Below are 27,019 nucleotides of genomic sequence, written 5' to 3'. Positions count from 1 at the left end.
GTACTCGTTTTTATGATAAAAAACATTCGATACGAAAGACCGAACGTGTGATTCGAGTAGAGGTGCGAGGTGTTTTACGAAATCGAGAGAGAAATGATTCAAACTGAACGCGAGGGGGAAAATCAATAAGAACGGCATATAGAACGGTGGCAACGGTATGTCGGCGTGGCGGATAGTAAGCCAACCACCAGGTTCACGATCAGATGGAAATATTGATTCTGGATAAGGGGCATCTGTGTCCTGTCTGTTGGCAAACACGTTTCACTACATCGTTAAGCTAGTGCATCGTGAAAGTTTTAACGAACCGGAGGAACGCTACGATTTGACAAAGATCCTGCATCTGCAGAAGTATCTAGTCGTACACCCGTGCCTTGCTCATTCAAAGCTCGATCGCATCTACGACGAACAGTGACGTACCGATGATACAAGTTTTCATTCATGAATTCGTTCGAGTGAAAGTGAACGTGATCAACGTTTTTAATACACGATGAATTCCTGATGACCTGCGAAGCTCTTCGCAACGATCCTACGACGTGTCACCCTCGTGACGACGGGTGTAAGCGGAGAACAGATGGAGTCGGGAATTTCAAGCGTTTGAGATACACGCTCCATACGCATACGTATAGTTTTATCGGTTACGTGTGCGTATCAGAGTTAATTAGTGCGATAACATGTATTTATGCTTGGCGAGCGGACGATAGCGGGAAAACGTAACAGGAAGAGAAAATCAGTTCAACGCTGCGTTTCAATGCAGGTCCGTCCGCGCATCTGCGCGACTAAGTTTGACCTCTGCAGATCCGATACTCTCTAGATGCGTCGAGCATTCTTTAGATATTCTTTAACGATCGCCCGAAGGATATACCACGATTTAATTCGTATCCCCACGTGAACACATCGACGGTGTTGAAGAGAACAAGAATTTCGAACGATCGTACTTGCTCGTACGTGAACGTGTAATCATTCTAACGGTCTCGTCACTTGACAATCGCGCGACGATTGAAAATTGCGCACGTAAGCTTGACGCGTACGAGGAGCAAAGAGATAATCGTGCTAATAAAATTATAACTAGATGATCTGGATTCGTAAGTTTGTACCGGACGAAGAAGATGCCTCTGCCAAACATTCTGAGGAAGGCAAGCAGCTACATCCTAGGCGACTGCAATCAGGACAGTCGGCGGACGATGTACCAGGACGGCGAGGCATTATTCTGCAAGAATAACGTCTGCGTCCATCCGCCGACTCTGATGAGACAGAACTCCGACGTGGTCCATCATCCCGGATACATGGCCATAACCTGTAGGCTGAACAAGAACTCGAACGTCCCGACGCTGCACCTCAGCTGGATACCGAACAGTACACTGCGCAAACATCCAACAACGTTAGAGAATCTGAGCGCGAAGAAGCCCGACTCAACCCCCAGTCGAGACGTCAACAGTATAAGCTCTCATCGTTCTCAGATATCCGAAGAGAGCTGTGATTTGAAGTGTAATTACGAAAATTCCAGCGAGAAGGTTGACGTCTGCCTCGAGGTGAAAGAACCCGTGAATTGCGGTGACTGCGAGCGAGTTTGTTCCGGCGGGTTCAAGCGTGCCAAGGACGACGACACGGAAACGAAAAGCCATGACGGGAGCAGTTTATCGGGTGATCGAACTGTGGTTACGTCAGAAGTTAAAGGAACGTCGGCTGCCTCTGTCAGCGAGCAAGAAAATTGTCAGCAACAATCTGACAATTCGCTGGCGATACATGAAGAGGGTGATCACAGCATTGTTTTGAACCGGTTGCGCTGCGAATCGGAAAGCTCGAAAAGTGATGAGAATCGACGGTGTAAGGATCGAAAGATATCCGAAGGCGACGGGAAGAGCATCGACGAGGAGTTGAAATACCCTTATTGCGACGATGGAAGTCTTAAAAGTCGTAGCATGTCCCTGACTTCTACCTGCAGTTTGTCCGTCGGCGTGCCTTCCGATGGTAGTTATTCATTGTTCGATCGATTCGGTTCGTATTATTCAATTATCATTAACGTGACGAATTTACCGTAGCTGAAGAGATTCCATCGTGGATGAGATCGCCCGAACTGTTGGCTTTGCAACATAATCTCACGTTCCCTGAGAGCGCGACGGCCTCGCCGGTAACGTTGCGCAGAGCGCACAGGTGTAGGAGATTCTCGGTGGATCTCAGCGAAATGAGGTCCTTGAGGCTGTTCTTCGCCGATCCAGCTTGCACCTCTGGTCAATTGGTCGTTGCCAGTAGGGAAAGTCAATATAAGATCCTGCATTTTCACCATGGTGGACTGGATCGCTTGGCAGCGACTCTGCATCAGTGGCATCAGTTGCTTTATCCGCGATTGGACACAGATACAGAGGAAACGCTCCCATACAGGTAGCATATCCGATTATCCAAGAGAAACGAACGTTTCGATATATATTTGTGATCGTATCTGTGTTCCAGGCATTTTATGGTATGTAGACCGGAAGTAAGTCGCGACGAGTTGCACCCGGAAGAAGGGCAAGTACCGATGATCACGTCGTTAGCTTGGAAAGATCTGTTGAACGAAAGAGGCCAAGTAGAAGACGATCTCGCGCTTCGTAAAGGAATATTTTTCGGCGGACTAGAACCGGCGTTAAGGAAGATCGTCTGGCCCTTTCTCCTTCACTGTTATTCATATCAAAGTACTTACGACGATAGAGAACAGATCGACGCGATCCGTAGACAGGAATACGAGGAGATACAGAAACGTAGACTGACGATGGGCCCAGAACAGGCGGAACATTTCTGGAGGAACGTAGTCTGCATCGTCGAGAAAGACGTGGTCCGTACCGACAGGGGAAATCCTTATTACGCTGGCGAGAATAATCCAAATATCGAAATAATGAAGTTAGTTCGCTCGACATTAATTCGATTTATAATTCACGCTTGTGATTAATCCCGTCTTTTATCTTTTTCAGAAACATTCTATTAAACTATGCCGTTTATAATTCTCGATTAGGATATACTCAAGGCATGTCCGATTTACTGGCTCCGTTGCTGGCCGAACTGAATTCGGAGATCGATGCGTTTTGGTGCTTCGCCGGGTTGATGCAAAGATCCGTGGCAGTATGCACGCCTACCGACGTCGACATGGACAGGAATTTATGTTACTTGAGAGAATTAGTTAGAATAATGGTACCGGACTTTTATGCACATCTTGAAAAACATACAGATGCCTTGGAACTTCTATTTTGTCACAGATGGATACTTCTGTGAGTAGAAATAATCTAGCCAGATATTTACAAATTCTCATCCTTCCAATTTCTGTGTGTTTTACAGATGCTTGAAGCGCGAGTTTCCTACCGAAGTAGCTCTGATGATGTGGGAAGCCTGTTGGGTGAATTATTTAACGGATCATTTCCACCTGTTCCTCTGTCTCGCTATAATGTGCGTGTACGCGGACGACGTGATCGCGCAGGACCTCAGGACGGACGAGATGTTGTTGCACTTCAGCTCTCTGGCCATGTACATGGATGGGAATCTCATTTTGCGGAAGGCGCGGGGCCTACTTCATCATTTCCGTCAGCTCGTCCGCTTGCCGTGCACGCTGGCAGGACTCTGCCGTCAATGTGGTCCAGGAATGTGGGACAGTACCCACGACCCCGTGATCGAGTGCATGGGTCACGACGATGCCCCCTGCCCGTATTTAAACAATTACGAGTAACGACCTAATTGAACGAAAGTGAGAACAAACATCCTATTGTTGGTAATTTGCAAATGATTCTTTACGTTAACTTAAATCAAACCAAACGCAGCTCTCGTGTAAAGTAATAAATAAGTTATATATAAGTAAAGAGTTGATTAAATGTTGTAAGTGATAACAGATGTTGATGAAAGTAACGTTGGGCCCGCGTGCCGTTTGTACTAAAGAAATTCTTAATCGATTTAATACCGCGAACCAAAGAGGGAAATATATACATTTGTATTAACGCGAACCTTATTTACGCGATTTGGTAACTCGTCGTAAGCGCTGATCCAAAAATATCTGACGAATTCAGTTTGGTAACGACATAGGGAACTGACGAAGACATATCTTGAAATCCAATGATATTCATTATCATTTAAATTGATCGCAAAAAGATTTTTAACGATAACGCACCTACAGAAGTATTCTATTACTATATATAATTAGGTAGAACTCGGGACGAACACGACGGGGTTCTCACCGAAAACTTGTAGTACAATTAAAGACTGATGACCAAAGAAGAATGGAGTAGTACAAGCATCCTAGCTTTAAAATCTCCAAAGCAGAGGGACAGCTTTTTCACTGCGTGAGCTGGGTACTATTTATTTAAAATAAACCGAAGACGTGCCATTCTTTCAGCTTGGGACAGTGACGGGAGATCACTAAATCAAATTGTAGCTCGATGTAAGTAGCCACGTACAGATTTATTAAAGAGTCCATTCGAAACTTCTTGGTCAATTAACGACACACGTGTTCACTTTGGGGGTGTTTACTTGCGTACCTTTTTCAGTGTATTTTCTACAAGGCAAACTTCAATTTATCTCGTACACGCTCGTTGCGTAACGCAGCCACCACGAAGTAATTTTTTTTCTACACGTCGTATTTTACAGTATCTCACCAAGTTAATTTACGTAGATTATATAAATGTCTCTTGCTCAACAATAATTTTTCTCCCCCTCTTTCCGATAACCCAAACTATCTTTATGCTAGTCTGTTTGCTCAGAGGAATAATTGTTTCCGTATCTCTCAAATCGTTTGATCTTCTGTTTTTTAAAATAGACGCTCCACGTTGTAACGAATATATATATATATATACAAAAAGAGTTATTTGTATGACGTCTTTCGACTTATAGGAATAAACTGAATCGACAATGATATAAAGATTTCATGCAAATAATATGATAATGCTTTCACTGTGCCACCTTGTGTTGTTAGACTATTACAGAGGAATCTATTCGTGTTAAAATTTGTTCTGCTAAGTCTAACTAGGTACGACATACCAATACGATTAAACACAAAAATATGTATGTATGTACATATAAAAATAAATTGAAATAATCGTACACGATCTCTTCTTTTTTCTTTACTATTAAAAAATATATATATATATATACATAATAACACCCTCGCTCGTCATTACCGTCTTCATTCAATATAAATATTTTTTACGGTACACTTACGACAGGCGATACAATATCCTATATTTCGCGCAATGTACATTTCGTCTTCAAGGAATGTAGAATATTTTCTATACGTCTCGTAGTTGTATGCCGTCCGAAATTGTCAACTGAAGATTTAAATGTTCACTTCCTTCGCGACAAAGGCGAAGCAGGTAGCTTCGGACAGTCGTATACGCAAACATCTGGCGAACAGTTAATTACGCTCGCGCAGGTAAAGGTTTATTACCTCTACCTGCAGCAGCTAAAGAAAGGTCGACCTACGGGAAAATCAGAGACCGTTTTTCTTCGGTAGTGCCAAAGAGGTAATACATACCGGTCTCTGCTTGCACAAAATATGAAATACATATAACAATTATATAATGACGACCAGACACTGCGTGCGTACGTACGTAAAAGTAGAGCAAACAGATCGCAGCGTCTGGCATAGTGGCAACAAGTATGGTATGGTCAGGCGGATAACAGACCGAAGAAGTCACGACCAGACACTGCGTACGTACGTACGTAAAAGTAGAGCAAGCAGCAGATCGCAGCGTCTAGTCTAGTGGTAACACGTAAGGTATGGTCAGGCGCGCGGATAACAGACCGAACAAGTCAGACATGACCATACACTGCGTGCGTATGTACGTAAAAGTAGAGCACGTCAATCCAAGTTACTACAATTCCTTCATTCCTTATTTCCAGTACCTTATCACCTTGCTCTGTTTATATTTCATCCGTCTCCGATTCGGCAATCGCACCCATCGGACGGACGACGAATTTTTCTTTCATGAATGTGCATACGATATTTTCTATACGCCTCGTAGTCGCACGGTGTTCGAGATTGTTATCGAAGCGAAAACTGTGGGACAAAATAAGGAAGGATTAGGAATACCCTGTCGCCATTCAATATTTACGGTTCCTTATCCGGATTACGCCTTTCACGCACGCCTGATCGTAAGGAAAATTGTAAAAACTGTACATGGAACGAGGGAACACTGCTGATATTGCACTCAAAAGTACAGGGAGGATTATTGAAATGCCAAACAGACACCTGAAGCAGCTTAAAATAAGGAAACCCGGAAGGAGCTATTAAGTCATAATATTGTACTGGCAGGCTACGGTGAATTGTTAAGAATCATGTTTGCCACCGAGCAATATTGTTCGAATAATATTAAATACAATCGCGACGTAATGCGTATGTAGGGAATGCGTGCATCCTGGCATGTCACAATAGCAAAATACAGGCGATATTTTGTACAATACTTCCCGGGTATGTATACAATACCGCAGTGTGGTATGCACGAGTATGTGCAGGTATCATACTGTAACATATGTATTCGTCACTTGCACGTACTCGCTATATACGCATTTACGTCGCGATTGTTTTTAATATTATTCGAACGATATTGCTCGGTAGCAAACATGATTCTTAACAATTCACCGTAGCCTGCCAGTACAATATTATGACTTAATAGCTCCTTCCGGGTTTCCTTATTTTAAGCTGCTTCAGGTGTCTGTTTGGCATTTCAATAATCCTCCCTGTACTTTTGAGTGCAATATCAGCAGTGTCCCCTCGTTCCATGTACAGTTTTTACAATTTTCCTTACGATCAGGCGTGCGTGAAAGGCGTAATCCGGATAAGGAACCGTAAATATTGAATGGCGACAGGGTATTCCTAATCCTTCCTNTATATACATAATTTATGTATTTACACAACTACGCTTGTACAGGTACATGATACGAGACATAATGCGAATACTTTGTTGGCAGTTTTATACCAGATATAAAAATATGTTACGCGGTGTACAATTTAGACTCGCGTGATCAACAAGATCTATTCAGTATTTGTGTAATTCTTTTTCTGTGCACAGAAAAAAATAAAGATTGTTAAAACCAGTTATCGTTTTCTTTGACCGAAATACTGAAAAGCCGGACCGACGGAATCTGAGATTCATGATTTTATGCACGTACCTTGTAATCACTGCACAAGAGCTATTATATAGTTTTGGCCACTGATTAACACACTTATATTTTGAAAGACGTTTTCTCTATACAATGAATACTGGATCGCGGCAGTACTCTGAATAAAAAATATAAAAAAAGACAAAGGATGTCTTATACGATAGATTCGAACTTAAATTAAGCTTATTTGGCTTATACAACATTAATTCTGACTTGCGCCACATTATTGTCATGTTACCGTGGTACGCTCTGTGCCACATCACATATTACATCTTGTACGATGAGAATAAATTATTCGATAATGGTGCCAAAAGATGTTCCACTATTCTATCTTAAACAATAAACAATTACTAATTCGTAACTCGGTACGAAAGTAGCTCAACCGTACGAATGAAAATGGCTAACGAAACGAATTTCATTTAAATACTGTGCAGTCTTTCCATTCCATTTCAGAGATGCGCACTAGCCTTGGCAATTAAACGAAATTAATTATGCACCATCACGTAATATTCTTTCTCTTTTTAAATTTTGTACCTTAGAACACTTTCATTTTAAATGTCCGGTTTTGACATCGTAATGGATCTGCATGAAATTGACCGACACCAAAATCATGCAGGTGACAGTCCAAACTATGACGAAAACTAACCAACAGTTATTAGAGAACGGGCTCGCGAATTGATTGACAACCCCGAGGCCTATAACTTTGTTCGTGTGCTGCCTTGCGTAATAAACCAGAACCGTGGGAATCAGATACTGAATACCTGCTCCAGCATACGATCCCGTGATCGCCACTAACTTCGACAGATCCTTGGTGCTCAATGCGATTATATACGGAGGCAGTATCGCCAATATTGGGAAGATCAATTTACGAAGACAGAAGTAGGACGTGTCTTCGTTAAGGAACAACGATTGCAGATTGTTTCTAAGGGTAATAGCTATGATAGGGAAACTGGTACTCAGAGTGAACACTGGGAATAACGACAGGAAATATCGTATGAGGATAACGACGATATTGTTACTCTTGGAACAGTCGCCAGACCCGCGGGGACTGAAATCCAACGTGTAAAGATCGTTCAAATGTTCGAAAGCGAATGCTCCGGTTAACGCCAATAAAAGATAAAAGACTGCTATCAATAAATAATCTAATGCCAAGAATCGATTCAGAGCAGACTTGTTCGCGATCGGAGCGACCAACGCTGGCAGAGAATGATGACACATAAAAGAATAAATGCATGCACCGAATAGACTAGGGATACCTGAAACACAATTTCATTTTGTCAAACACTGGGATCCAAGTATCGTCACGAACTATTTACCTATGATATTTGCTGCGGGAGGATTTCCTTGTGCGCCGTGGATGATCAAATTCTTCGTAGCATACGCGATCATGATGGTAAACGCGAGCCATCGCATTGCTGACGTTAACAATTGCAGATATTTCGTCTTCTGCACGTCAAAAAATACGAACGGTCCCAGTAAGAGCACGAATACGGTCTAAAATTATGTTTCAAATGTAATCGTTATTCAAGTAGACGTTCGCGAGGATTTCTTTTTTTGAACGTACAAGGAACAGCCTGTACGCGTCGAAACGATCCAGTACGAGACTTTCCCAACAGACTTCAGTGTCAGGTATTGTGTCGTTGCACGTCAGATTTGCTGGTTCATAGGTGCAAACGACATCGGTCAGAGTGTTTGCCACAGCTGCACCGTAAATGCTTAGATCGCCGTAGAGGTAAACAGCAAAGCACAAGTAGAACAGAGTCGTGCCGAACTTGTTCAAAAAGAGCGATGCCATTTGTCCCATTTCTATTTTATCGCGTATCATGTAGTATCGACAAGTCTCCTCTGTGCAATCAGGACTGTTCGAGAACGGTGTGACAAGAGGTGTATCTTCGGAATCCGAATTCGCCGGGCCAGATTCATCTAACGTCTGAAGCACCTGAAATTCAAAACTTAACTTCGGAACCTGCTCCACGTAAAAGGGGAATGAAACAAGCGTAAAGAGAAATGTAAGAACCTCAGATTCTGATTCGTTGAAAGCTGAATCTTGAGGACAGCATACTCGTTTTCGATGGTGAATATGCCGCCAAGCTATTATAGCATTGGCAGATGCCATTACCTCGATCACAAATGTGACTGTAATGAAGCTGCAAATATCGAACAGTGATTAAACCCTGAAATCGAAAGGTCCTTTAATGCTGCCAGATATTGAGAGAATACCTTATGAATGCTAGTATTAAAATAACGCTTAATCCGAGTGCCCATCCTGCTCGACTGAAAACAGCAGGTAGTGTCAAAGCCCCAGTGCCAACGATCAAGTTAAAAACGTATATGAGACCGACCTGTATCAGAAATGAAATCTCGTCTATGTATAACGGAACGATAATAACATCGGAAGAAATTATAAGACTGATAGTTGGAAAACGTCTTGGTTTGTGGTCAAAGGTTAGACGATACGAAAAATCGTAAAAGCCATTACAAGATTACGGGCTTACCCATGTAGAATATTGGTCACTCGAATTTTGTTCGGGCATCTCGGTTGAATCTTCCAATTAAAATGAATCCAGCTTGGATCGACGAGTGTTATTACATACCATTGACCCAGCTATCACTATATTTTTTCAGCAATGATTCGACAGCAGCTACACGTTGTACCGTGCACAAAACTCACTCTGACTCAAAATCCCTTCTCCTTTTTCGATCTATCAGGCTATTCAAACACGATAAACTGCCTGTTCCCATGAGACTTTTAATCAAATACTTAATTGGCAAATAGCGAATCGAACAAAATAGATTTAAATTAGTGTCAAAACTTGCGTTGTTTTCGTAAACAGAACACATCGCACCGCCACCTACTTGACCATATTTGACGTTTAAGCGCGGTTGCCGAAAACTGAATACAAAGAATAATGAAACCAGATGAAATCCATCCATTTTATACCTTTATATTTCATGAGATTATCAAATTTTAATGTCACCGTGTTGTTCTACAATGATTCATATTTAAATTCGGGACAATCATGCATCGGTTTAACGATTCGATAAAAGAAACTGATGAAGTATCAAGAGCGTTCAATGATCTATGATCGAATTGAAGTTTAGAAATCATTTCATGAATAAAATCACTCCTCCTTTCTGAAGACGCGTTAAATATTGATAAAAAAATGCTTGTCAAGTACATAGCTAATTATTGAATTGTTGTATACCGTCTCGAGAATGTCTGAAGACTTTCTACAAACAGAGGAGTAACAGATACCATTTGCTTGAAAATAATTTTTATTCGACTGAAAGTATAAACCTAATTCTTAGAGTAATATAAGTTGTTTTACCACAAATCTTACACGTTACAATAATGGATAACGCCAAACGGTACAAAAGCTACGAGGTGTATAAATCTAGATGAATGTCGTACTAAATGAGAGATGAGAAGTGATGATAGTTTTCGCTACTTCTTTCGACCTAGCAGATTAACCGTGACGTTTCTGAATGGAGATCAAGGATACAATTAATATATCCAGTAAAAGGGAGTAGTGGAAAGCTGCAATCTTGAAAGAACACAAAAGTCGAAGCAATAATGTTTTTAAGAGTTTTATTTTATAATCCCATAAGTCTAAAGTAGTCTTTTAAGATGTGTACGTGAATGGTCTTGCACAATACAATGGGAATAAATTATAATACTTTGGCTACGCTTGCGGGGTCGAAACCGTGTCTTTTTTCATTCGTTTGAGCGAGCGTTTGTGGGATACTTTTTTGGGCCAGCGGTCTCCCCCATTATTTAAAAACAGAGAAAAATCAAGGAAAGAGCCATCTTCTCCCTCAACGATTGGTAACGGCAAATAAAAAAGAGAAGTTAAGTGATTAATAAAGTAAAACATCCATTCTCCGCCTGGAATGATGAATTATCGAAGAAGCGACACGCAGAAGTGTCTAAATACCACGGAGAGCAAAGTAAACGGAATGCATACAGTCGGAGGATACGAAATTAAAGGATCTCTCGTGCTTCGAGGATATGCACGGAAACGGCTCCATCCTGTATCGAACGATGTTCTGAAATAACTTATACATGTTCATCGTTTAAACTCGCGAATATTAAAATTTGGCAAATACATAGCACACAGTCGAATAATAGAAGAGCAAATAATTATCATTATTATTATTATTATTATTATTCCGATAGTAGAGTAAAATATCGCGATGACAATAAGAAAGATGTTTTTTTTTTGTTTTTCGTGAGGGCGGTTAGCTAGATGCCACACCATAGGCAATGTTATTTGAATATATAATACAAAGGATTCGATAGGATAGGAGGGTATTTAGGAATTCGGGGGGTACGTTTAAGATACAATAGTGTCTAATTAAATGATGAAAAATGAATGGAGCAAAGATGTTTTAGGATTGCCTCTGCGCTGAATTATGTCCCACGTACATCCGAATCGAAAGAAGCTACCTTCGCCCCGGAATGACCAAAGGACAATTATTACTGTTGCGGAAGTTGATGTTGCGTCCGCCTGCGAAACGAGGCAGAGGCCGCTCTCGGGATTCGGGGAATGATAGTATGCAAGAGGAATATCAAATATGCGCTTAGAAGCACTTCCTGTGGACGATGGATGGTCCAGACTCGTCGTATTCTTGTTTAGAGATCCACATCTGCTGGAAGGTGGACAGAGAAGCAAGAATCGATCCGCCGATCCATACGGAGTATTTCCTCTCGGGCGGCGCGATGATCTTGATCTTCATGGTGGATGGTGCCAGGGCAGTGATCTCCTTCTGCATCCTGTCCGCGATTCCAGGATACATGGTGGTACCGCCGGAGAGTACGGTGTTGGCGTACAAGTCCTTACGGATGTCGACGTCGCACTTCATGATCGAATTGTACGTCGTCTCGTGGATGCCGCAAGCTTCCATGCCCAGGAACGATGGTTGGAAGAGAGCCTCCGGGCAACGGAATCTCTCGTTACCGATGGTGATTACCTGACCGTCAGGGAGCTCGTAGCTCTTCTCCAGGCTAGAGGACGACGCGGCGGTCGCCATTTCCTGTTCGAAGTCCAGAGCGACGTAGCAGAGCTTCTCCTTGATGTCGCGGACGATTTCACGCTCGGCCGTGGTGGTGAACGAGTATCCTCTTTCCGTGAGGATCTTCATGAGGTAGTCGGTCAGATCGCGGCCGGCCAAGTCCAGACGGAGGATAGCGTGGGGCAGAGCGTATCCTTCGTAGATCGGTACAGTATGGGAGACACCATCGCCGGAGTCCAAAACGATACCGGTGGTACGACCGGAAGCGTACAGCGAGAGTACAGCTTGGATGGCGACGTACATGGCCGGCGTGTTGAACGTCTCGAACATGATTTGTGTCATCTTTTCACGGTTGGCCTTTGGGTTGAGGGGAGCCTCGGTGAGAAGCACCGGATGTTCCTCGGGGGCTACTCGGAGCTCGTTGTAGAACGTGTGATGCCAGATCTTCTCCATGTCGTCCCAGTTGGTCACGATACCGTGCTCGATCGGGTATTTCAACGTGAGGATACCTCTCTTAGATTGGGCCTCGTCGCCGACGTACGAATCCTTCTGTCCCATGCCGACCATGACACCCTGGTGGCGTGGTCTGCCGACGATAGACGGGAAGACAGCGCGTGGCGCGTCGTCCCCGGCGAAACCGGCCTTGCACATACCGGATCCATTGTCAACAACGAGTGCAGCAACTTCTTCGTCACACATGTTTGGTTTATTGGTTTATCTGTAAAAATATCGTCAACATCAGTTAGTTTTGTCAGGCTATCTCCGAGTCGCGCAATACTTAATAATATTGCGTCGACGCATCGTCGAACGTAAAGTTAATCAAATATCCGATCGATCTTCTAAGAATAGCTAAGCGTTTAAATTTACCGGTTGCACGAATGTTATACGCAGCCGACATAAATTGTATTTTAAACGTACGGCAGATATATCGTGAAATTATTTATAACGGAGTGCTGTACAATGAAAGAGTTACAGAACACCATGTGCTGTGAAGCAATATTTCAAATATTTTCAAGATGGCGTCGGGGGAGACACGTAGCATTATACTGGCCGGGGAAAGAATTAATTATGTTAAGTGGAACGCCGGAATTTTCTTTAAAAAAATTCATTCTGCGTAAGTGATATTCGATATACGAGAAGAAATATGTTTGTAATTAGGAGCAGAGAGTCGGGAGTTGAAGTATCTGGAGGTACCGTAAACCGTCGTTCAACTAGAACCGCACCCTGCCCCGCCCTGCCCCGGTATATCAAACGGTCAATATCCGCCACGTTTTCAAAGACTAAATTCGTACAACGGTAGTTGATCGAATTCAGAATTAATCGACTTCCGAGCTTGACAAAAGTATTAATTTCGACTCCAGTCTATAATCACGCTTAAGGACACGTCATCTCACGGAAACCGGTATTATCCCGTCAAAAGGATTCCAGTCAAGTACGAGGATTCCGGTAACGAACGTTACAAATTACAAACACTGTCTCCTGTCAATATCGGAAGCGTACAACACAAAACACACTAAATACGGCACAAGCGTGTATCGCAAGCCTAACACCAGCCACTTCTCGATTTGGAAATCCACGTTTGGACGTACTCGCGACCGATCCGCCTACGCACATTTCTAATCGCATTTCACTGCGAATCGAAATTTCGTCTCGAACCGGCGAACGTTACGAATTCTACGATCTATCACTGACCGCTGATAGGGCGATGACTTACATTGGTATAAAAAAAATTTATGTACAAGTTAGGTAGAGCTCGGAGGTTCTTTGGATGTGACACTGCCGCACAACCGACCGATGTAGCACCAAACACAGAGTGTAGCTGACAGCCGGCTCGCAGTGTATTATATGAACAGAGTCGTTGTCGGAGTCCCCACCATCGAGGCGATCGGCCAAGAAGGGCAGGACACCCTCGGCCAATCCTGGCTTTCTTTACCATATATGGAAGTGCTCTGCCACGGAGGGGTTCACCCCTCCCGCGGCTACCCGCGCCCTTCCACGAACGTTCGAAGTGTGTCTCACCAACCCTTCATGAATGCATCCGCCAAATTGACCGAACCGCACATCACCGATCTTGCCAATGCCTTTCCCCTACCCGCTAACTATCTATCCACGTACGTATAGTAAGTCCTGTTTCGATCACGATCAATGTCAGACGAATTTTTTCTACATCCGAACAACAATAATCGTTTCCGGCATGCGTTTTACAGTAACTTCGACCGCGAGCTTGTTAAGTCTCTAAATTCTCGACGCGTTTCCGATACCACAATTTCGAGTATCTTCACCTATTCTAGCTTTAAAAGTTATATAATCGTCGTAAAGCGTTAAATACTTAAGCCTTAATGACTCGGATAATTAGTTTATTTGCACAAAACGACACGCCGCCGTTTCTAGATATGCCCTTATCACGAAGGACGCTTAACATTCTAAATAAGGTTTTAAAGTATAGTTTTGGGAGCAGATATATCATACGCTTGCCAGCGTTCTAATTTCTGAATCGGTGACAGATTTAAGCTGAGATTTGTAAGTAAGAGCAGGCATAATCGTAGGTTAGTGCCGTAACGCCGCAACTACAGAGTACAGCTATTAATAAACGACCACGTCGCGACCACCTGCCTCGCGATGCGTGTACGTCAGGAACCACTTGACAACGACAACCTGTCGGATCGTTCCGGTACGCATTCTCTTCTCGCGATAAACTCTGATGAAGGCGAGATTTTCGAAACGGACGGCACGACGGGCTAACCATCGGGAACGGGGAGCAACGCCCTGCCATCATGGCTGCTCTCGCGAGCCGGCGTTTCATAATTTCTGTTACGAATTATTGACAGATCGACGCGAAACGTAGTAAATCAATGCGAATATCGAACGGAATGCGTTTAACCGTACGGGTACTCACCTTTCGTAACGTGAGGTAACCAACGAGAGGTTCGATCGTCGATCGGCAAAGGAACACAGCGAGGACACTATCAGCACGACGAAGCGAGACTCGAGAGCCGCGAGTTGCGAGAACTGTGAGCGAGATCGTGGCCGGTACCGTGTCATGTGGACTCACCTAAAGGTGTGGTCGGCATACACGCTGCGAACAATCTGAATTACCGGGCATATCATAATGTTTTCCAGCTTGTTTTTCAAAGTCGCGCGTAAAACGCGATTCATCGATGGACCCGAGTCGGGAAAACAGGAAATTCGATGATCATTTGTTTATTTTAAACATGGATTTCTCGATTATCGTAGCACGGCGTACACCCCTATCTCAGGAATGGATTCGTCCAGCCGGCTTCTCCCACCGCTCGGATTCACAGCTCTTGCCATATATGGGCATAAAACGAAAGCGGCTCGGCGATTGGTTGGCTGGCCGGCTGCCGGCTAGATTCTCCAAATGCCGCTTCAAACTGTACGATACGGGGAGCATAATGCCTTCTGGAAGCGTACACTAGCGTAAGGGCTTTCCTGACTGTCAGAGAACTGTTCGTAGTTGTGCGGGTATCGATGCATGTATGCGGAGATTACCCCACGTTCCCGGTATGCCTGTCTGTGTGTGCATGCGACCGGTACCGGCAGTAGATATGAGTCAGAAAGTTTTGTCACATTGCTTCGAAACAAGTATTTTCTTTTGCTTAATTGAAATCGGAACACTTGTCACCGAGATTGAGACATTATCTCTGATCGAAGTCCTTTCTCCGATGCATTAGGCAACAATAGTCTCTCTTTTGTATGTACATTAAAAAGGAGATAGCATTTTTATGACGTACGTAAGCTACTCTGCTTTATGTAATTTTTTACGATTGGAGGTTATCGATAAGCGGTTGATCTTATGGTCTTCGTACGATAAACGAACGGTTCCTAGAATTCTGTCTGGAGTCCCTTCAGGTATAGTTCTCACCCAGGTAAAACGAGAAGGTAGAAGAAGAAGAAGAAGAAGAATGAATAACTTTCGTAGGTAGGAAAATACTTTGATCAACTTCGTTAACCATCGATGACTGTTCGTATGAAATGATAACTCTATCAGCGTGTAGTTTCAGGAATTAACGAACGAAACGTTAATCTATATACGATCTTCATCCTTGATCAAATATTACCTGCTCCTCTACTTTTAAAATCATGTCCAAAGAGAGCAGAATGTTTAAAACTGGATTTAGAATGTCAGTGGGTCAGATCCGACTGTTTATGCATGTTCATCGTCTAAGTTTCATTTTAGAGTAGGACACGTGTCCAGTAGAAGAGTCGATCGTATTACTCAAAATATCTTGGACGGACTCGTCTCGGATATAATCAAACAGAGGCGACGTTTGTCCTCCCACTTATCGCATGCGGTGTATGTCATCTCGGCCGGCTTTTTCATGAAACAGAAGCTAAAAATAGACTCAAGGGCGCGGATAAGGGTGCAGTGGACTAGGTGCCACGTCACACGAGCCCTACGTCCCCGTCTCTCTGTGTCTGTTACCCGTCCGGCGAGGAGAGATCGTAGTATGCGCGAGTGCAGTGTCTGCTTGAAAATCGATACGAGTGCTACTCGTGGGCTCCACGACGGTTCATCTGAACGGAAACCACGTGGCGAGGAAAACGTCAAAGTACCGCATGTTGCTCTTTCGCCAACGAATCATTACCCAGGGCCATAGGAACGTTCGTCACAGAATTATTTTTATACTGCGTCCGTAACTGATTCTATGATCGTACTCGATCTTTTACTTAAGCTCGTACGCGTACGTATCATTGAACTGTAGTCATCGAGGAATCAAATTCGGGCATTGCGAAACACACAGCGGGGCAGACAAGGCAGTTTTATAAATACACCTGTCACGGCTGTTCGATGAAATAATCAATGAATCATTCGTGCTCCTAAGAAATCGTGCACTCGTTTCTTTACGAGGGCATGTCAGATTCTGATTTTATTTCAAACGAAATTTACATACAAGTTGTAACGTATGCATCACATGGAATCGAGCCTAACCCGACCTGAAAATGCCGGTGTCTAGCTATCACGTGGGTGCAGCATCTCTTCTCCGAAATCACGAAATGTTTCCTTATCAACTCTTACAGAGCTCATTCAAATTCGAGCGAAGCATCGTTGCACAGAATATTCCTTTCGAAACTAAGCTAGGTTGCAAATGAATAAGAAGACCGATCTGTCCCGCGTCAGGCCTCGTTATACTGTCTATTTTCTATCGATCATCAGCGGCTCGTGTATGCCCGCACTAGGAAGAATTTGATCAAGTCCAAGTAAGATGGCGGCGGATCGTGGTCGGCCTGAAGACCCAATGGTCCGCGAAGCCTCGACCTTGCTCACCAAATAAGGTCCCGTTCAAGGCCTTCGGGACCTTGCGTAAGGCTCGGCCGTGCCATCGGCATAACGATCAACCGATTATGTCCACGGTTTAGTCATCGGACGTTTATCAGTGAAAGTGTCCGGCCGCGATGGGAAATTCCATATCCGTTTCGCTGCGTTATCCGTCTACGCGGTTTTCGTCTACGGGAACTTCGGGTTGGGCGTGTCTGTCCTAAGCGGACACGTGCTGTAGGTAACGTCTGGCTCCAGTCGCGCAGTGCCACCGAAATCAATACGGAATGCGACGGTAAGTTCAACGCACCCACCCAGAAGAGTGCTTAAGGTTCTTTCTCATCGGGGCTGGCCGCGTGTACTCGGTCCAGACAGTGAAACTATCGGGAATCACTGTAACGAGGTCAAAGACCTGGCGCTCCACGCCTCTCGCGAAAACGACTCGAATCGATCAAATATCCCAAAGAATTCAATCGTGAAAATCGATATCCACGTCTCTTAGTTGTTACAAGGCTCTTATCGTCGATTTCTGTGATTCCTACAGGTTTTTATCACGCTGAATAAGTTTAGAAGTTATCCGGATAATTCCGAAGGGGCGTGAGATCGTTCGAGTAGTACTTTAATTCCCTTTGAAACACGTGTAACACGTACTTCACCGGTACTTCTTTTCTTTACCCTGTAGGGACAAAAGCGATCTCTCTTAGACACTTCTCGTCTCCTCAAGATAGTACAGCCAAGTGGCTGTTCATGCGTACTACCTGAAACCATTCTTAAGTGAAAGTCAGAATAAGTCTAATATACTTTGGCATGTTTCAGGAAAAAATTACGATGGTCCGAGCTGTTCGCATCGATGGCCCTTTCTCTTTTCCTATGATCGTAGAGTCCAAGCATGTGAGGAATCCGGGCAGAGATACAGTACGCGATCGCTATATTTAGTGTTGACTTATGGCTCGTCAGATCGAGAAACAGTGACGTAGGTCCGAGCAGCTGACGATAAAGAGCCTGATAATGCATGCAGAAAGCCTGTGTAAATTGTTATTCGCGTGCCCGCGACCGAAGCAAGAATTCGTCGATGATTCAGGGTATCGTAGTTACTCTTGGATTCAGCAGTTAGTCAGAAACGTAATGTTATTCGTTTATCGCTTAATGTCGTGTTAATAACGTCCCAACGATGGGACTGGAAAAAATTCCATTGATAGATTATCAAATTACTTTTACTAACGTACGATCTTTTTCTCTCGGAAAGAATGTAAAAAATAATATGATAAAGTGATAACAGACGCGGCCCTTTATAATTCTCGTCTTTAATTATTTCGATAAGATAATCGTTAAGTAGGCTAACATAATTGCGGTCACATTTTTACAATTATATCGTTCGTATTTGATAAACTTATCACATTTTCTGCGCAGAGAATTAGAAGCTTTTTACTCGGTGAGTCGTCGAATCGAAGGTAAAAATGACGAGCGTTTGCAGACAGCACACGAGATCCACGGCTCTGAAGAATGACGTTGGAGATTCTTGGGATCTGACCTCGCGCACGCGATTGACCCAGAACAGGTAGACAACCGGTAAAACGAATGTTGCTACGTGAAAATTTAACTTGTAACCCGTATGAATCACCGAAACGTTTCTAATTAGGACCGCGCCGAAGCTCGATTCAGAATTTCTTATCTTACTTATTAAACCGTCGGAGATAAACCATAAATTTTCGACGAGTTTCGCTGTTATCGCTACAGATTTGATTGTAAAACATAATTTCAAGAACACGACAAATGCTTCACTTCGTAAATGTATAATCCAGTGATTGTTAATCATGAGAAAGAGCGTACGTATAACTCGTTCTTGACTCCGTTTCCCTGCGCGTATGTGCGCGAGTCAAGGATTTGGAACACGGCCGTGGATCGTTAGGATCACCAAAAACGAGCATTTCGTCCTTCCGCTTGTTCATATCCCGTCATCCGGCTTTGAATAATTCTCGTCACGCATTTCGTGAAACGAGATTACCTCAAAAGCCCTTACTCACCGTTTCGAAAAGAACTCTTTTTTTCCCCATCTCCGGAAAACGTTCGGAGAGGAGAAAAAAACGACGCGGAATTCCTGCGAACGATTTGTCTGAATGATTTCAGAAATTGTTCCTGGAAGCTTTACGTTCATGCGTGGAGGATGAGCAAGAACCGTCGATAAATCGCGTTATTACGAAATAACGAGCATGGAACACGAAAGCATGGTAATGCATCAATCATTCGCGAAAGTTAACATTTCTTGCGGCAACGATTTTCATCGTCGCGTACGTAGACGCGTGAGAACGTCCACGCGGATTTTCAACACCGCGGATCGAACAGATAAGATTATATCACGCGTGTAATGAGAGTTACGAAGGAAAATTTTCATCGTGCCAACTAACGCATGCCGTGTAACACAATTACCTTGTACGGTATTACGCGCAACTCTGATTCTCTCTTATCCGATACACAAATCATTTTTTCTATTGTCGAGTCATCGAGTTCGCAGCACGCTCATTGTAAGTTTTCCTGGTCGCTCTGGTATCGAGTTCTGCGGTGAAACGACACGATCGGACTCCTGTTCTCGATTTGCTCCTCTTCGAGAAACCTACACCTAGCCACGACGTGAGAAACAGTCAGCCAGAACTGGCTTCGAAACTCCTATCCTACGAATAACACGGAAAGAGGAATAAAAGGATTTCGCCTCCCCTACTTTCTACCAGTTTCATCGATTGGCTCAAAGCGCAAGAAGTATCATTTGGTGTTCTCAAGGGTTTCTCGGCAACAGTTCTCACAGTCGCGTTACTCTATTCGAATAATTAGTTCTGGTAAAAAGAAACTCTGTTCACAATTAGTTGTCGCGTTTCCTTGTTTTACGCATGCCTCGCGAGATACTACGTATGTGCGCTCACGCCAGTGCCAAGTGCACTGTTCCCAATGCATACGAAAGTGGAACAGTACGTATAGCTAGATAGGATCGTGCGTCGTCTATATGGTAAGACGACGACCGGTGTCCTTGTTCAGAGAAGCAAGGTCTTGCCTTATCTGTGCAACTTTGGAGCTTGTTAGCTGCCTATGTAGCACAACCGGTCCCCACTACTCTTCATTTACCATTCGCGGAAATATTAACTACCTTAATGGCCTACTATTTCGTCGGCGAAGGTTCTGCCTCTTTCTTAAACTGATAAACTGTATCTGTGCACGTTTCTAATCGAGTTACGTGCACCGTTCCGTCAAACAAGGAAAACGCAGTAGGAATGATCACGCTAAATCGCAATTCGTATTACGAAATTAATTATTGGCTTCTTAAAGGTCTTACCAGATCTCTCAGACTGTGTCAACACGTTTCTACTTAGTCGCTTGATAAAAATTCGCATTTTCACTGATTTATGTAAAAGAATTTGTTCCTCGATGAATTAAGTTATTTTTCCCACCGCTTGGTAGCTCGTATCCTTAATATCTGTGTCGCAGGGAGGAAGTCGAAATTAATGGTAAACGTTCCATAACATTGCTTACAAGCGTTACGGTTGATTACAATTAGCTCACCCTATACATGTGAGAGTTCTCTATCAGTGTATTCACGTGTGGACGATATGTAGGCCGTCTCGGTTAAACGCTACTTTCGAATTTTCAATACTTTTTCATACGACTCGAATCCTGATCTGTTCAGGTATATCGAATTCGGAGGAAGCTTCTTGCATCGTCGTTTCCCAGGTCCTTTGCGAATAAGAATTCAAGAAGCATTCCTGGTTATAAATAGCCGTTTCCGCTTCGTCAGGTAGTCGGAATCGATCGACTCGACAGATTGTAAGGACAAGGTCCAAGCTGGTGAGCGAGGCCTCGCCTCTCGATTCCAACAGGAAGAACGGTACAAATGAAACTAGCGATTTTTCTCATAAAATTTTAACAAGATACTCGAATTTGATTAAGCTGAACGTCGTTTCCGGCGTACTCATTCATTCGAGATAGTAATCGGCGAACGATTGTCGCGGGCAAAAAATCGGGTTGAATGAAACTGGAACAGAGTGTACATTCGTTAAGCCGGCGAGCAAAAACCACCGGATGAATGGCTGGAATACCTTCTCCGCTGGGACGAGGGACCAGCAGACGGAGAAGAAAGGGAGTAAGGCTCGTATCTGGAAACACCGACACCCTTCGCATACGAAGATTCGTACGATTTCCACTAACAGACACCACATTCTCGTCGCACGCTATTTAGTATAATTGTAGGACGTCATACGACGCGGTGTTCTACTCTTATTACACGCCAGGCAAATTTTATTCGTTACGGAAAATGTAAAGGGTACTCGTACCGTGCGAGAATATGCAGAATATTTTTGAAAAACGGAAGAACGTTTCATTATTTGATTCGATATCACAGCTATACCTATGTATTAGAATATAAAAATTCCTTATGACCGAGGAAAACAGGACAAACAATTTTATAAACCTGACTCCTGTGTAATTGGACACAGCTTTTTATTGCATGTCCTAAACTTTCGTCAGAGATCTTAGGGCTCGTACAACCTTAATTACAATATAGGGAGTATGCTTTCGTCGAAATTTCAGTCAGGACGATAGATAAAAGGAAATACAGGGAGCACGTATTTATCTACGACCATATGTCGACTAGAGAAACGAACGCAGATGGGAGTCTCACTAATCTCTCTAGTCCGTACGTTTCCGGTTTCTGAAAATATTTAGAAACGGTACACAAGTATTTACACGATAAGGTATACTTGAAGAATGACGGTCGAACGAGTGTAGCGTGAAAGTAGAACGAGCAGGACCCGGGAATGAGTGGTCTTAACGATTGAACGCAACAGACGTTTTGCGTTGAACGCGATGAAATAAAGCGATCGCGTACTCATTGGCAATGGTCCAACTGTTCCCACTAAAGACGCCGGCTTGACAAATGGGTTTTCTAATTACTAGCGTGTACACGCGTCTAAAACCAGTCGCTTTTACGAGAATAGTAATGATCTACGGCCATCCCTCCGATGAAACATTAAGAATAAGACACGTGCCGTCAAACGCATGATTCAAATCGGTCATATGGATAGATGTTCTTCTGAGACACGTACCGATTGACGAAGATTAATTTGCAAAAGTGTTCGATAATAACTTACGCGCTGCCAGAATAGAATTCACGTTTGACACGGTGTTTGCCGATAGCTCGCTCTATATACCATCTACGGCAGATGCGAGGGTCGATACGCTTATGGTAGAACGCGTACACACGGTGAATCATACGTGGCGAGGGGTACAGCTACACGATCATCGAATAATTATCAATAAACTGTATCTTCCCTTTAACTGCCATATCGTTCTGCTATTTTATCAGAATGTCTGTTACTTGACCTGCCTCGCTTTTCTAAATTATTTTACAAGCAACTTCGAAAGTAGCAATTTCAAGAAGTTCACGATGCAACTGGGAAACAATGGAAATCCGTAGTTTGCCCCCGTCAGACTCTGTATCCCAGTTTCGACTTTTCAATCCCCGATAGTTTCGGAAAAGGCTTGTTCAAAGTTTGTTCCTCCGTCCAGAATTCCAACTTCTCTCTAAAATATTTTCAGAGTAATTACGTTATGTAATAAATATGAACGTATCTAGAATAACTAAAAAATCATGACTTGGTAAAAGTATCCATTGTATGGTAAGAGCAGGAAATATAATGATATCCAACGTGGAAAGTAACAGTCGATGAGATCTAATTAGACAGTAATGAATTTTCATTCGTATAAAACGTTTTCAAGTTGAATTACGTTTAAAGGTCAGGCCGGAGGGTTCCTTTGGGAACTTTACTTCGCTCGTTGCGAAAACCGGATATGCATATCATAATTAATCGCTTGCAATTTATATAATGACAACGTGGCCAGCCAGATTCATTTCTCACAGCTCTCAAGCTTAAATGTAATCTCGGGAAAGATATTAATTGTTTCAGGAAAGAGTTTTACGTGTCTGATTATTTTTCATGTTTCCACGTCGGACGTCGATGTTTGATATTAATTACATTCGAGAGAATACGTTCTATGCTAAAATCGTAACAGGAATCATCTGACTGAATCGATGTAGGAATGTCTCAGCTACAGATCAGTAAACACGATTACTGAAATGATTGCATAAAATTCTTTGTTCGCATTTGATTTCAACGTAACGTTTAACATGCTAATTAAGATCATCGATATTTATACAACGTGACGTCACTGAGACGATATCAGTCCTCGTTATCAATGGTCTCACACTTGTTCACTGCAACTGCAATGATGCAGACACCGACGGAGTGCCATATACTTAAATTATTGTAAGTCGACGATTGTATGTACATTTTGTCAATCGTTTCGACATATCTCGTCGTTTCCTCCGCGTGTTTTTCCCACCGGAAACGGACAAATGTTCAGTGGCCACGTTACGTTTCGTCACGTGCCACGGGGATGATTGTAATTCCGGATGTGCAGTCGATTTAATAAAAATTTCATCGCCCGTCCACCGTCGCCTCTCCTCGCGAGCAACTTTTCCGTGCGTATACGTGAAATATGCGTGTTATATCCCCGGCGCGCGAATTATCGGGTACATTGCACTTCTGCACGGAATGGGACCTCGTGCATCGCTCGGGGCTACGTCGAGGGAGTACGGAAACGGGTCTCGAGGGACGGCGTACAGGAACGTACGTCAGGCGACCGACTCCCTTTGCCATCCATGCGATAAGTTGACTCACCTTGAAATACCGACGACGTATTCCAAGCCAAATTCGCCGGTCAACTCTATAAAACGTACAATAGAAACTTCTTCGATATCGTATTTAAGCGAGGACAGTGAATTTATTTTCCTGTATCAATGAAATGTCTTCAAGTATATTCGTTCACTATCTTTATTCGCCTGTGACCGAGTCAAGGTTCAATGTCGCTCCGTATGGACTTTTCGTCCCAACTAATCTCTTGACTGCTTATACTGGTAACAAAGATTCGCCAAGTGGATTATGAATACGGCACTGGATCAAAGGAGGACTACGGGAGAATCGGTAGAAGAGAACCTGCTTTCATCACGGCACCTGTCGACCCGTTATAGCACGCATGTACATGCCAGAGCTCGAATATGTGCCTCGATTCTCTCGCTTTTTGTCAGGAATCACGTAGGACAGAACATTTTTCATTCTACTGACGCTGTCGTTTCTCAAGCTTCTTTCAATTCTACTGTACTCACGATCGTACGTCCCCGAAAAAGAATAATGTTCGATATGAAACAAGGATTGGCGTGAAACGAGTGTGATCACAACGGTGGAGGACAGAATTCGTCATGAACAAGCAGAAATTCCATACGTGCTCGAGCATGAGTCATCGGTCTTAGCTTTCAGCTGGGAGGCCTCTCAGATTTGAAACTATAGACGCATGTGTTTAGAAGACTCGTTGTTGGTCTCTCATACGATAACGTGCGTTTGAACATCGGTTCGTTTACGTTCAACCGTGTAACCGACTCTTTTTACTCTTTCTGGCACCGCGCCACGTGTGGGCGAATCTTCGTAGGAGAGATTCTAATAACCCTGAGTATTTGTTGTTCCTCAGAAACAAAAGAGTCTCATCGAGAGAAACAAATTTCAACGAATACAATATTTTATGCAAACGGAACGTTTGCAACGTGTAAGACCGCTTTTTCGAAGCTCGATAATTGCTCAATTCTTGAAAGCTACGATAACACCGAAGAACTGTTTCTACAAATTGATACTACTATCAGAACGTTAAGCTAATATTACGTAAATGCGTGAGACAACGAGGTGTTAATATCGAACCCGAGCCTGGCCATATAAGGAAGTTCTGTTCGATTCAAACGAGATAATCTTATAAAGACAGATAACAATAATTCTCTGATTCATTTACTTCCACTCGTCTAATCATCAGACGTGGATATAGACACATAGAGATTGAATCAGCGAGAAATGCCCATGGCCTCATAAGAAAGACTTGCAGAAAATGCAAGAATAAATTCATACAACGAAACGAGATACTCGAACACGAGATGCTAATGAATTTTTACACGTCATCGACTGTTATATGTTTAATTGAAGACGTCCAACGAGAGAACTTACTAAGGCTTGCGACGAACTGAATTCGAGCGTATCTCGTTACACGAGGTCCTGCTACGAAAGTATTAAAAGGACCACCTTGGCGAGCCCCGTTCCCGTTCCTGCTGGCCCTATGGTGTTCCATGCCCGTGGGGAGATCGATGAGGAACGTCTGCAGCGGCCACCACGCCCAAACCAGGAGGGAGTTATACCATGACTCACCCCATAGAGAGAATCATGGTCCCGGGTGGGGACACCCCCGTGGCGCAGAGCTACGTGGCATTGAAAGTGACGACGACCAGGCGCACCGTGCAAATTCACCCTCGCTTTTTCGTCACAACTCGACGAACGTGTGTCACGCGGGCCCTGTTCAGGGACACACACGAGACGATCACGTGCGTCGACCTGACCCAACGACTTAAGCCCAATTTGGGTAAGGGACATCCTCGACGTTCTCTCACGGACTGTATACATGGGGACGGGGGGGATAGCCGATTACTCATCGGACTCGTACGTTTCGCACGAAATTGAAACTGTTCCGGGATCGATATGGCTAGGTAGGGAGTACGCTCTTATCATCGACGTTTTTCGATGCCAAGAAGGAGAATTCTATTCGTATGACCAGAGTTTGATACACCGTTTCTTCGTGGACGAAACTGAAAATAAGAATCTAGATAGAGATCTCGGGAAATAGATCGTGATAGCTCTTAAGCTACGAACGGAGTGGCTCGATTTCCTGGTATATTTTTTCGACGCGTAGTCTGTCGGATTTGACGAATAAATACAATAAATAATCTACGATTTTACTCACCCGCTGAGCAATCGTTTTCACACGCGTAAATGGAATTATTAGTCACGTTTGACTTTATCATATCGCCTCTTCCATAAAAACGATTCAACCGAATCGTCACGGTCGAAGTCCATACGTGAAAAATCATTGACGACGTGCACGAGATCGAAGCTTTTTAGGACGCATGGTATTACGAACTGTCGAAGAGAAATTGGCCGTGCACCCAAAGTCAATGACTTCGTGGCTTGGTTTAATTGACCCGACGACGGGAACTTTTCACGGCTTTAAGAATCAAGGCCACAGCGTGTGCACATGTGCCTCATGCGTGTCGAACGTCTTTTCGAACATGTATTAAACGTGTACACGGAATAAGAATACATCGAAATATATTTACGAGATGAGTTCATTATCATCGAGAATATCACTGTAAGAAATTTCGTGCAAGTTTCTGTGCCACCTTTTCTTTTAGAAAGTGTCCCGTCCTACTATCAAAGAATTTTGTGAATCACTCGGCCAAGAAATAATTCCAGGATGATCGATTCAACTATTCCTACTCTTTCACATATCCGAATAACTGTGACTACTATCTATAACGTACAAAACTATGCAGAACATCAAACGCTGAAAGCATGTTTCAACGTTCTAATTACTTATAAAATAAATGAAACGCATCGTTTAAGGACGTATAGGCTATACACATATACTTAAACAATGCTGGCATGTTGAATTTGTTATTATAGATTCCTATTACTATTAAAAAGC

At 43.3% G+C, this 27,019-nt stretch overlaps 2 protein-coding genes and 1 long non-coding RNA gene across 9 annotated transcripts in view; 1 reads left to right on the top strand and 2 right to left on the bottom strand.

The window, feature by feature from the left end:
• The window catches only part of LOC108632412 (hydroxyacylglutathione hydrolase, mitochondrial), a 14,514-nt gene extending 4,526 nt beyond the window's left edge, over nucleotides 1–9,988 (bottom strand). The window contains exons 1-6 of one of the 3 annotated variants that reach the window (XM_018036976.2): nucleotides 9,609–9,988; nucleotides 9,334–9,455; nucleotides 9,131–9,260; nucleotides 8,678–9,052; nucleotides 8,430–8,607; nucleotides 7,152–8,369 (exon numbers count right to left, since the gene is read on the bottom strand). In XM_018036976.2, the coding sequence (XP_017892465.1) occupies nucleotides 7,660–8,369; nucleotides 8,430–8,607; nucleotides 8,678–9,052; nucleotides 9,131–9,260; nucleotides 9,334–9,455; nucleotides 9,609–9,647 (1,554 nt within the window). In that variant the 5' untranslated portion in view covers nucleotides 9,648–9,988 and the 3' untranslated portion in view covers nucleotides 7,152–7,659. Of the gene's footprint in view, nucleotides 1–1,094; nucleotides 1,315–7,151; nucleotides 8,370–8,429; nucleotides 8,608–8,677; nucleotides 9,053–9,130; nucleotides 9,261–9,333; nucleotides 9,456–9,608 lie in introns of those variants that run through there. The other 2 variants (XM_018036975.2, XM_018036978.2) reach the window with 2 other exon arrangements.
• A 697-nt stretch (nucleotides 9,989–10,685) lies between these two features.
• Nucleotides 10,686–27,019, bottom strand: part of LOC108632332 (actin related protein 1) — an 18,924-nt gene continuing 2,590 nt past the window's right edge. Inside the window, exons 1-2 of one of the 3 annotated variants that reach the window (XM_018036833.2) lie at nucleotides 15,023–15,156; nucleotides 10,686–12,844 (exon numbers count right to left, since the gene is read on the bottom strand). In XM_018036833.2, the coding sequence (XP_017892322.1) occupies nucleotides 11,695–12,825 (1,131 nt within the window). In that variant the 5' untranslated portion in view covers nucleotides 12,826–12,844; nucleotides 15,023–15,156 and the 3' untranslated portion in view covers nucleotides 10,686–11,694. Of the gene's footprint in view, nucleotides 12,845–13,840; nucleotides 13,951–15,022; nucleotides 15,157–27,019 lie in introns of those variants that run through there. The other 2 variants (XM_018036834.2, XM_026819685.1) reach the window with 2 other exon arrangements.
• On the top strand, nucleotides 15,222–26,964 carry LOC113465231 (uncharacterized). Of its 3 annotated transcripts, none has more exons than XR_003390074.1 (3): nucleotides 15,222–15,838; nucleotides 15,918–17,699; nucleotides 18,221–26,964. It is a non-coding gene; the product is annotated as an uncharacterized LOC113465231 (long non-coding RNA). The 3 variants fall into 3 exon arrangements; XR_003390076.1 differs by having other exon boundaries at nucleotides 15,222–17,699; nucleotides 18,221–18,486; nucleotides 18,815–26,964; XR_003390075.1 differs by having other exon boundaries at nucleotides 15,222–17,699; nucleotides 18,221–18,526; nucleotides 18,815–26,964.

The sequence above is a fragment of the Ceratina calcarata genome, unplaced genomic scaffold, assembly GCF_001652005.2.
Source record: "Ceratina calcarata isolate Rehan_Ccalc_2016 unplaced genomic scaffold, ASM165200v1 scaffold154.2, whole genome shotgun sequence".
Classification (NCBI taxonomy): Eukaryota; Metazoa; Arthropoda; class Insecta; order Hymenoptera; family Apidae; genus Ceratina; species Ceratina calcarata.
The sequence above is the reverse complement of the archived record's forward strand: the minus strand, read 5'-3'. Positions and strand labels throughout refer to the sequence as shown.